This window comes from Larus michahellis, chromosome 3 (genome assembly GCF_964199755.1).
Source record: "Larus michahellis chromosome 3, bLarMic1.1, whole genome shotgun sequence".
Classification (NCBI taxonomy): Eukaryota; Metazoa; Chordata; class Aves; order Charadriiformes; family Laridae; genus Larus; species Larus michahellis.
In genome coordinates this window covers 20788039-20800035 of record NC_133898.1, presented here as the reverse complement: position 1 = coordinate 20800035, position 11997 = coordinate 20788039, and the positions used below count along the sequence as shown (strand labels likewise).

The following is an 11997-nucleotide window of genomic DNA, read 5'->3' as shown; positions in this document are numbered from 1 at the left end:
TTTTTAGTAACTGCTCAAGTAGAAGCAGTCTGTCCACACGCTCACCTTTCTGAACATTGCAGCATTGTTTGAAGGCAAAAGAAAATTAGGGGCCTATTTTGATATTTGCTATTATGCGATTCTCAAAGGTGTAACAAGGTACCCAATCTAGACAGAAGGGGAATGGAATGAAGAGGATAAATAACAAACCCGCATGCTAGGTAAAAAGCTTACTAGGTTTTCAAAAATGAGTTGATGTTAATTATTTGGAATTTTATTAACAGGTTTTAAATATTTTAAAATGCATTTCAGATACTCTAAAGCCCTCTAAGACCATTCTCAGAAGTGGCAACAGCACACTGAAGACAAAGAAAAGATGCCTGCAAAGTTTTATGCAACATTTACAACCGGTTAAGCCTGGCTCTTTCTGTTTAAACAGAACAAATATCAAGCACTGGGATGAGGGATTATAGTCTGATCCAGATCGTCATTTCCAGGAAAATTGTTTTGTACCTCTTCAATCTCCTGCCCACCCCCCCAAAGCCTCTCAAACTTCCCCCCTCAGTATCAGCCCAGCTCACCCAGAGCTCAGGCAGGTCCGCTGCTGTTGCTGGACTGGTTTGGAATTCCACTTCATCATCCTTTTGATCATGGCACTAGCGTGCTGTAAACATCAAGGAAAAAAGCCATGTGCAAGTAATTATTTTGAAACTGAATACGTCTAGGTTCCGTGGTGTAAAACCCACTGACATGCAATAGCCCCAAAGTCACTTTGGCAGCAGATGTTGCAGGTGGAAAACAACTACATACGTAGTTTAGCTCATTTTCTTGCTGTTGCAGGTATCTTTTTTCCCAATTAATATATTTGCTAAGGCACTGCCCAAGTTAATTTTAAATATCTCCGTGAGGACTACTGGAAGCGTTTGGGCAGTTACTCTGCACTCTTATCAGATGTACCAAATTAAAGAAGTCTAAAGTATTTATGGATTCTATCGTGTCATCTCTGTGCATGTTGTGACCTAATTTTATCTTCTACAATCTTGCACTGGTTTTCATAATTTCCCGTGAAAAGAAGAGCCCTTTTTCTTTTTTGCACTAGGCTAACAAATTACTATTTTGTATGACAGCTCACAACGCTTAGCAGAAAAGGTTCCTTTTAGATCTCGCTCATCTTGGCCTTTCATCTTTATTTTTGGCCTGCAGAAAAAAAACATCTTCCACCAAAGTTAGTAATGCAAATTTTTCAACTTTCATTAACATATAGTTCATAATCCTTCTGCCTTTGCAGCTTCTCCTGGTAGTAGAAATAAATTACAGCTGCTAGAATATAGTGTTATTCTTTCTCTGAGTCAGGAAAAAGTGATTTGTTTTCTCTTTTTCTTAGCAAAAGAGGAAAGTCTGTTCAGCGAAGCAAAAGTTGTTAGGGTTAAAATTAACAAGAGGAAATACAACCCGTAATTAAGCCAGGCTACTCACAGCCACAGATGCAATATGAGTAGGATTCCGAGTGTATTAGCATGACAGGAAAACGGGGGCATTCCTAAATTAGTGGAAAGCCACTTGCGGCACAAACTTGGCACAGAATTTGTCAGGGGTACGGGACACGCACCAAACTTTCAGAAGTCTGGAACAGGCTGCTCGGGGAAGTGGTTGAGTCACCATCCCTGGAAGTTTTTGAAAGACGGGTAGACATAGTGCTTAGAGATATGGTTTAGCAATGGTTTTTCTCAGAGTTAGGTTGATGGTTGGACTCGATGATCTGAAAGATCCCTTCCAACCTAGGCAATTCTATGATTCTATAAGTCCGTAGAGCCGTCCAAGCCTGAAAGCTGCGTCAACATCAAGCCCAGCCCTCTTGATAGCACCATGTGCATTAAAACCTTCAGCTCCCACGTTTTTCTTCAGTGTGACCGCTGCCTCCATCGCACACACGTCACACTGACGTTCGCTGGAGCAGGTTGGTGAAAGCCCAGCTTGGCAGCCACCACCGCCAAGGGCAGGGAGAGCCTCTGCAGCCTCTCGGAGCATCCTTACCCCTGCCTGGCCCAAAGGTGGGCTCTCACTTGCATCACTAAGGCAGGAAAAACGGACTCTTAAAAACTAAAAGCTGATAAACTTTCACAGTGTAAACACACAGCTGCAAAGAGAGAGAAAAACAAAAAAGCAGCATTTTAACTAAGCAGATAAATGGGGTCTTATTAGAAAATTAATTGGTGCTCCTACAAAATGCAGTTATTTCTCAGTAATGGGGATGTTCCTCAATAAAGTGGACTGTGGTGTAAAGCAAGCAATTTTGGGCCATATGCTTATTTATCTGATTCATCAGCGTTTGCTAAATGTCAGCGTTTTCACTAGCAGCCTTTTCTGTAGCCATCAGAGTGGTAACAAATCCTACTTCCCCAGCTACAAACAAGGCACAGGCTAGGGCAGTGGGGAGGAGACTGCTGAGGGGACAGAAAAAAAGCTGTATTTAAACAGTTGTGTTTGCTTTTCTGTTTAAAAAAAAAAAAAAAGAATAGTGGAGATCTCTCTTTCTGCCAGAACACTGCCACTTTGCAAATGCTGGCAACACAAACCCTGTGAGCAAGAAGCCAGCTGACATCATCTGACCAAGGACATGGTGGCACTTCAGACATTTTATCCATTCTGCTTCAAACAAGGCGGCCTTTTGTCTGGGATGTTTGACCAAAGCAAGCCCGTGAGCAAAAGCAGAAGGCTGCCTATGGAAGGTGTGCTTAAGTCAATGCAATGTTAAGATAGACGGCAGCAGAATTTACACGAACTGAGTTGAAGATCAGACCAGGTTTGCAATCTCTCTCTCCAACAAAGTGGGGTTTTTTTACTGCACTGGGTACACTGTGGGATAAATGCGTAAGGGAACGTTATCCCCATTGCTGCCTGGGGCTTCGCCACCAGCATTTGTGAGAGGAACTCAAGAGCTCATGTCATCTGTAAGGTATTTCCATTGGAGATAGCCACTTCAGTCTGGCCTAGACTAGCGATGAGGAAAAGCAGGCTCAAGTCCTTGCCTAGATTAAATGAATTGGTTAATTTCTCCACAGCTCAAGCAGATGATTGTTTGCACCACAAAACTGGCTGCCGAAACCGGCTCTTCAGCTGGCAGGCAGGCTAAATATTAGGGACTGAGGTTCAGAAAAGACACCAAAGCTGCAGTGTCTTTGGTATGAGATCTGTGCGCTATCAGGTCACAACGAATGCGACTCAGCTCAGACATGGGACACAAAGTTCTATTTCCCACAGTCGTATTAGCCAGAGTTCACAGTACAGACATAAAGTCCATTTTATGATTATTTGCTCAGAGTGGGGGGATGCGTGGAAGTGCATGTCTAAGGACAGGTAAGTCAGGCAATACCTGAATGAGCACAAAGCCTTTTGGCACAAAAATCAACACGGCCAAATTTTTTGAACAAATTTAGAACCCACAGAAAGGATTTAGTGCAACACTGCATTGAGCGGCTCTGCTGTTTTCAGTCTGGGCCTGGGAGCCAGATGTCTTTTCTTATCAGGCCATATCTTACGAAACTTTTCCATACGAGATTCTTGCAGAGCCGGCTGAGGCAGTGAGGAGCACACATGCAAACTCCAGTGAGCTCTACCAGCCCCGCAGAAGTCCTGGGTGCTGTTCTCTCTACCCCGAGCAAGCTGTCCATGCCCTCATGAGGGAGCAGCTATCTCTAGAGGTAGAGGAGGACGGAAAGCCACCACCCTGGCAAGATAGTTTCTCCGTATCATTCAGCAGGCATATGCTGTTTTCAAGGAACAAGTAGAGTACATACCAGAGCATATCTACACCAGGCTGGCGGCTGGTGGTGTCAGGAGCTAACCTGGCAAACAAATGCGAAAAGAGGAATTTCTCGAATTTCTCAAATTTCTCAAAGGTTGTCTTGCCTCTGTGAAATAACAGTCTTATTGAGGAATTACCACCAGTCTTTTTGCATCCTCCCTGGAGCCACACAGCGTGGATGGAGTGAGACATACATTGCCTTTCTCTCCTTGCGTAAAGGCAACATCAACGTACAGGGCTGCCTCTGGTGGGGGGGACGCGTGTTGTGTGTGTTGCACCCTGAAAGTGCTGCACCGCTCAAGAAGTGGGAAATGGAAATGCTTTTTTACTTAGTCACTATTTAGAAATTAGGTCTAAGCCCAGATTGAGTGAAATCTGGCTGGCGGGCAGCTTGCTGGGGTGGGCTCGGTGGGCTCCATGCTCGCTCTCCGGACTTGTTTGACTCAGGGCTGGTCCCTGCAGAGGTACAGGGATCCCACCTCCAGCACGGACCATGCCAGTCAGGAAGGAAGCCAAAGGTGCCTGTGAAATCCCAGTTAAAGGTGTGTAGCCTGGGTTTAAAATGCTGGTGGAAACATGAAGTTTGAAGCACCGGCTGGTGGCTGGTGGGGTGCGGTGGTGAGGTGGCACGAGAAGGGCATGTCTTCCTGCACATCCTGCAGTTTGCTTCCACTTTTGAAACCTCTAACCCAGCGCTTCACGTGACCAGCCTCTTCTGTGGTTTGTTGTTAGCAGTGTAAAACTCGCCGTGCTTAAGACTGAAAAAGAGTAAGAAATAGAACCTTTACTTGAATCCTTCTTTAACTTGACAAGTTTATGCCTGCATCTTAACCACTAGTATTTTTATTTCCATATTCCTAGATTCAAAACACCCTGACTTTGGGGAAAACCAGACCAAAACCAAGATAGAGATGTACTCCCATCTCCATATGATAAACCTGTTGCACAAAGCAGGGCATTCCTTGGAGCACACAAAAATTGTTGCCTTTTGCATCCCTCAAGCAAAGGCTGGTTTAAAATGGGCCCAATTGTAATACAAAAAAAGTACGTCTCTGGAAATTAAAATATTGAAAAATTAAATATTTGGATCCTCACTGACACACTGCAAATGCATTTGAAACATTCTGGTTTCCCAGGATAATAGCTACATAATTAGGCTAAGCCCTTCACACTTTCTCTTTTAACCCATTGGATCTATTTACCAAAAATCCTTACATAGATATGCCCAGGAAGTGCCTTAGAGAACTGTTTCTTAAATTGTTTTAAATTAAAAACTTAAATATATACATTCTCTCTTCACAAAGTGATGGCTTTTATTAAAACTGCAAGTTGCTTATACTTCATCCCTTGCAGCCTCTTTAAATCCTCTCTTTGACATTTTGAATGTGCCATGCGGGTTTTAATACACATTACACAAAAAGAGCTATTATAAAATTCCTGTACTTTTTCTTGTTTGCATGACAAAGGGGGAATGGCAAATCCTCCAATTGGACCAGATAATCACTCTCCTGTGAAAAGCCTACAATCCACATCCTCTGTTTTCTTCTTAACTGAGCTTCAACTGTGTTTTGTCAATAATTTTATTTTAAGTGTGAAGCCCATAAATCATCTTCGAATACACATTGGACAGTGAAGGGTACTGGTAGATAAGACATCAGCCACGGCAGAAGTCACATCCAGATCCAGGAAAGTCGGGTGCTGCGGGAGCAATCTGGCATTTTCATTTCATGTAACCACGTTTTTTTGAAAAGCCCTCGCTACATAGTAGGACCACTCTCCAGAGCAAAGGGAAATTGGATGGATAAAGGTTTACAGGATGAGGGCTTCTGACATGTTTAAAGAGAGACCATTACACATGCCTGAACTGCAGTTTTATCCAGGTGACTCTTGCTATTAAACACAACAAATTCACTGCTGGAACCGAGTTAGCCAACACTTAGAGAGTGTATCGGAAGGAAGCTTTGTCAGCCACCTGATGCAGTTTGTGGCCGAAGCCTCCAAAGCGGTTCATGGTGCGGCTGCATTTGTCCCATCCCAGGAGGATCAGAAATGTGCCATTTAGCTGGGGAGGCAGCCCGGAGGGAACAGCTGGGCGTACGGAGCCTTTCTAAGGGGCTGAGTGAGTCACAGAGATTTCGGAAAAAAAAAAACCCTTCCCTCCTCTTATTCACAAGAGCAGGAGTTTTTGACATGGGTTGAAGTTGAGGCGGTCAAATGAAGTGGGTGTTTTTCACCGCTATTTGTGTCTTGGGAATGAATATAACAGAATATATCGATTTGTTCAGAGAAAGGTGCTACACAAAGAGAAAGATTAAGGAATGTACTGCTCTGGGCCATGCACACACTGTTAGTTTATAGTCCATGTTTCCATTTTAGCCTTAAAACTCAATTCAACTAAATAACGTGCCCCTTTAACATCTCATGGAGGCTTTATCATGTTTAAGGAAAGAAGTTTCTTAGAAGGTTATAAAGACAAAAAGACCAGTAACAGAGGGTTTAGTTAGGCTCTTTCAGATGGCTTTGTTACTTTCCTCTGTGTACAGAACAGGCTGCCTCGGCTGACGCTAGTTTTAATGAGGGACGAACCACAATAAGGTGCTTTTGTACAAGTTCATTTCATCGGGTCTTCCAGCCATGCTTTTTTCAGGGCACACCATTCAGCCAGGACATTGGATGAAACCAGACTAATTTTGACTCATTTGCAGAGACACATGAAATCCAAGATCTTCTGATGCTGAAGACATTTGTCTGTACACTCAGGCCCTTCTGTACTTGTGAATGCTGGAGAGGATGAGAATGTGCCCCAAGTGCCACTCTCCTTCACGCTTTTATCGACCACGTTTTATTTTTTTTCCATTCACTTCTCCTGGGATTGGTTTCAAAAATAGGCTTCTGCCTCTTATGCCAGCGAAGGCCAGGGAGGAAAAGGAGGTGAGCTTCAAGTGTAAAGGTTGACTTCAAGGCAAACAAGCAGCGGCCCTCCATCCAAGCCTCCAGGTCGGCTTTGCTCCCCAGAGACAGCTCTCTATTGCGGTTGTTGATAGCGTTCAGAATACCAATATTCTTCATCCCTGTTGTGGCAAAGCAGAGTGGTTTCTCATGTTCTCGAAAGGTGATCTGCCTTTATATAAAGCCGCCTTCTTTTAAGCGCAAGTATTATTAGACCCACAGGAATCCATGAAGAGTGATGGGACGTTTTTCTAAAATGTCAGGCCTGTACATCTTCCACCTTCTGTGATTCAGAAGCAGTGTAAAAGGCCATAAACCATTCAGCTGCTGTGATTCACTGCCCTGATTCATACGCCCAATACACATATTCAGAGATCAAAGCAGTACCTACCCCCCAAAAAAAGATTTTAAATGATTTTTTAATGCCTGCCATAAAGATGGACTTAGAGCTAAAGCATTATTCTCCTGACTGATATTGGCTATTTTAGGTAGCAAGTCCCCAGCGGTAAAGATTGACGCTTCCTTTAAGAATTGTATGGCATGGTACATAAAGCAATGTACTCTGCAGACGTGTTTCCTCCCTGACCTAGGCTGAACATGAGACACTGATCACTCAGAGGTTTTCTGGGCAAAAGTTTACAGGGAATTAAAAAAGGATGGAAACTTCTTCCCGATTGAGGAATCTGGAAGCTCCCCTAAACTTTCTTCTATTAACTTTGCAGTAGATGAAGGTGTTAAACTGGCGTGTGTCTACCGACCGGGGAGTGATCCTTTTAAGTCCTCTGCTTCGTCCCCACTTGTGGAATTTGTTGTGCCAGTGGGACAAGGCTGGCTATAAAACCCCGGCACAGGGGACCTCCGTCCCGCTCAGGCAGCCTGCCCCCACATCTCTGCCGAGAGCAGCCCCGGCGAGATCCCCCCTTCATCTCTGCTGGGCAGGCGACTCCTTCCCCTGCGGTGGAGGATGGATGCGAGGTTCGCTCGGATGCTCTGCGTGCTCTGCCTGGTCCTCACGGTCCGAGCCTTTACCCAGGAAGGGTTCAAGGAGGTGTTGCTGAAGCGGCTGGGACTCTCCGAGGCCCCTAAACTTCATAAGAGGGACTTGGTGGATCTGGTTATCCCAGACCACGTAAAGAACAAATACATGTCCATGCTGAAGCGCCAGAGGGTGAAGCGCCGAGCTTTGCCGAGCCTGGCCGGCATCCTCAGGGGGATCCCTGGCAACGCAGGTAACGTTTCTGCTGCGTCGCTTTCGGGGACTGGCAGAGCACCCTGCCCCTGCCAGGGGATGGGCAGAGGCAAACCCATGGCGGGGAGTGAGGTTTGGGTCTGGCTGCAAACCTGCGCCGGGTGGAAGAGGTGGCAGGTAACAGCGTCTTAAAGATTAGCCCAGGCTAGTAACTCCTTGCACCTGGAGAGGGGGGTCCCACAGCACTTGCGAAGGGCAGGCTGCTGCTGGAGCTTGATAGACGAGAAAAGCCTTGGTACCCAGGCAACATTTTGGGCAGGTGGGAAGATGATGTAAAAAATAAATGTCAGTAGAAAGTGTAGACATTGCAGTGTTTCCATCAAAGCTCCAGAAACTCCTCTAATAGCAACCACACCTCTTTCAGGATGTTTTACTCTCCCCGGTCCTTTTTTTTGTTTGTTTGGTTTTGTCTGGGAAAAATATCAAGGAGGAAATCAGCCGTACAGACACCATGGTGTCTGTACAAGGGCTTAGAGCTTGTTTCACTTTCAAAAGACATAACACCTTGGGCAGCAAATGAAGACACTTTTTCATTGCAAGGGGTGCAGTTTCCTGCTTTGGCAACCAGCGCTGGCACAGAGAGATGGGCACCTTTCTGTGTTTGATCAGCTAGTGGGTAACTTATATAGGAGACTTCTTGCTGTTACCTCCAGGTTGCAGAGACTCAGACACAGAAGAATAATTACGGCATTTGCAAGACATTGATTCAAGTATGCATTAGAAAAGGCGTGTTTAGTGGCTGTCTGCCACAAGGGCTGGATGTGGGACCGTGGAAGGAGTGTGTTGTGATGATAATTGTGGACGAATTGCGGGGGCCTTGCTCACCAGGATGGCAATGACAGGGATGGCAATGACAGGCTGTCTTTTTTCGTTCCCAACCTGCACAGGTGTGGCAGGAGAAGTCCTCTACTCCAACACCACCACGCGCCAGAACCTGATCTTTGACATGGAGGGCAGAATACCTAAAAACAGTGAAGTGACAATGGCTGAACTGAAACTCTTCAAAAAGCCTCTGGACAGAGCAAACCTGCCTGCCAAGCAGTCTCACAGGCCCGTCTCCAACGCCAGAGTCAGCGTGTACTGGGTGCAAAGGCACCACGACGGTACCAACAGGACCTCCCTCATAGACTCCCGGTAAGAAAAGGACCTCTCCTGAAGGCAGGACACTGATTATGGGGTATGGGTCCTCTGGGCTGGGTTTGGGGGTCACTGTGTTTGCGCGCCCGGTCAGTCTGATGGGGTTACATCTGTCCAATCAAGCTCTGTAGCCTCTAAGCCCAAAATGAGTTTGTAAAAGCAGATATTAGGTTAAGACTGCAATATATGATGATTGATTGAAATAACCTATTTCTGTGTCAAACGATGCCGTGTACTGCTAGGTCTTCCCTTCTGAAAACCTCCACCTGGTTCGCTTCACTCTCACTAACTCACATGGGCTACTGACTGCTGGTATTCTTTCCATTGGCCATTTCATTAGCTGGTTTAAATAAGTAAATTGTGCAAAAAGCATCTGATTCTGTAGCCTTGAGCTCTGTGGAAGTTTTACAACCCTTGAAGGCAGAATTAGACATCAAACCAATTTTCTGGGTGGGTAGAAACTTGTGGCGCTAGTACAGCTAAGACAGGAGCAGGTGGGAGTAGTGGTGCTTGCCAGGCTGTCATCGTTAATACCAAGGCTGCGTATAATCCTGCACCGTTGTATCTCTGTGTGAGCATGAATGAATACCTTGATATGAACGTGCACTAAGGGTTTTATTTAGCCCTTCGGTGTCTGCTAGATCTGCATGCTTCTTTTTGAGATGCCAGTTAATTGCCATGGCCGCTTGCCCAGAGCGCTCAGCAAAAATTATCATGTAATCTAGGCATGTGACAATGTATGGGAAGCAAATTATTCTGCTGCAATAAGAGCGCTGCGAGCCCGGCCTTTATCTGATGGGCTTTTCTCTAATGCCGCGTCCCTGCCATGCAGGCTGGTTCCCATACGTGAGTCAGGCTGGAAGAACTTCGATGTGACGCAGGCCGTGCATTACTGGCTGCGAAACAAGAGGCGGGAGCCAATGTTCCTGGAGGTCTGGATTGAAGGAGAAAGGGTAGGCAGCCACGCCTCCGAAGTGGCCAAAGCTGTGCGGTTCACCTCGCAGGACCCCAAGGATAAAGCCCTAGGCAAACCTGAGCTGGTGCTTTACACCCTTGACTTGGAAAACTATGGGTACGTATGAAACCTAAGTCTGTACTGTCTCCGGTGTAACTTTGCCCCTGAATTATTGTACCATGTGTGTCAACCCAGGGCATGCAGCTCTTGCCCTCACAAGTAAACCGCTGTGACCAGAGGAGCTGGAAAGCTGCTGCTGAATCCTGTCTCTCCTCTTCCCTATTTGTTGCCTGAACGTTCAAATGAAACATGGGCATGGTCCAGGTTTCACGTCTCAGGGCCCGCCTATGCTGTCAACAGGGGGAATTATTTCTCCCACCTTCCCGGTTTCCAGTTACGGCATCAGTTCTTGTTCCTCCCTTGGCGCGCAGGGGCCCTGGGGACTGCAAGGAGGAGGCGGTGACGGGGAAGTCCGCCTGCTGCCGGCAGAAACACTACGTCAACTTCCGCGAGCTCTCCTGGGCGCAGTACTGGATCATCGAGCCGGCAGGGTACCAGGCTTACCGGTGCTCGGGGGGCTGCCTGCAGCCCCCCAGCCCGCTGTGGCGCTTCGGCTACGGGGAGCGCTCCTGCGCCGTGGTGGGGAGCTCCCCGCTCCCCATGATGTACCTCGTCAAGAGGGGCAACCGCACCGAGATCGAAGCAGCCGAGTTTCCCAACATGATCATCGAGAAGTGCAGCTGCGTCACGGGTGGCATGGCGCTGGCGTGAGACGCAGCCGGCCAGCCGGGGACCTGCGGCTCTCACAGGGAGAAGTGGGATGTCACCTGGTCCCCCGATTCCCCGCAGCCCTGCCCGGAGCCACCCCAGTCCCCAGCTTGAGGGCCAGTGATAAAGGTCCTGGGGGGACCCCCAGATACCCACCTGCAAGGGTCAGCAGCAGTGGGGCTGCGGCTCTCCCACGCACCCTGCTCCCCTGCAGAGAGGGTGCACTTATGGTGTCCATGTGGATGGGCTCAAAGGAACATCCATCTTCACGTATACCTATATGAGGGCTACCTACGGAGCCTAACATCTCTCAAGGCCCCCTTGATGCTAGCCCAATTCCATTGAATTTGATGGAGCTGCTTCCAACTTATTTCAGTCCCCACCCCAAGAGTATTGCAGACGGGCAAAGGAGGAGTGATCACCACCAGGTGAAGAAGTAATGCCTGGGTTCAGCTTTTCATTCTTAGGCCCCACGGTGTTTTCATAAGTCCTGCTCCTTGTCTGTCCAAGTCATGTTTATGGTGAATTGTAGAGCAGAAGCACTTACATGTATATATTGTATATACACACACACACGTGTACATATATATAGTATATGAATATATGTATGTATTGTCTGCATACATATTGGATATATACATATTGTCTACATACATACATATATGTACATAAAATTTTGTCTAGAGCTCAAAGGAACATATATGTGTGCCTATGTATCATATACATATATACACGTACATAAAATATTATCTGGAACGCAAAGGATTATATTTTTGGCCCCTGCACCAGGGGCTTAGCACAGTTTTAGGCACAGTTTAGAGTCCTGAAGTCAATGGGAATAGTAGGACTTAGGTTTGCTCGCATGAGTAACAGCTTGTAGAATCAGGCCCTTATTTTTCTGGTTGTGTATTACAGTTATTTCAATTTAGGGATATTTTCCAAGTTTTGTGTGCTTTCAAACTCAAGGAAACAATAAAATACAATTATTAAAGTAGCCACGTGTTTGCTTATATTTATTTTTAAGTCTAGAAGTGGAGGGGAAAAAAATCTGTCATATTTCTGAATGTACCCCAGTGTCCAGCTCCTATAAACACGCGCCCAGTAACAGCTCTTCCCAGGTACCTGTGTGCTCCTGTCTGCTTCTGGTAAAGCTTA

The 11997-nt window shown here is 46.4% G+C and overlaps 1 protein-coding gene across 1 annotated transcript; it reads left to right on the top strand.

Moving 5' to 3' along the window:
• Positions 1-7697: 7697 nt before the first annotated feature.
• On the top strand, positions 7698-10845 carry LEFTY1 (left-right determination factor 1). The gene is made up of 4 exons (XM_074578319.1): positions 7698-7962; positions 8870-9116; positions 9952-10191; positions 10506-10845. Exons 1-4 carry the CDS (start codon positions 7698-7700, stop codon positions 10843-10845), a joined length of 1092 nt encoding a protein of 363 aa, XP_074434420.1.
• The last annotated feature ends 1152 nt before the right edge of the window (positions 10846-11997 follow it).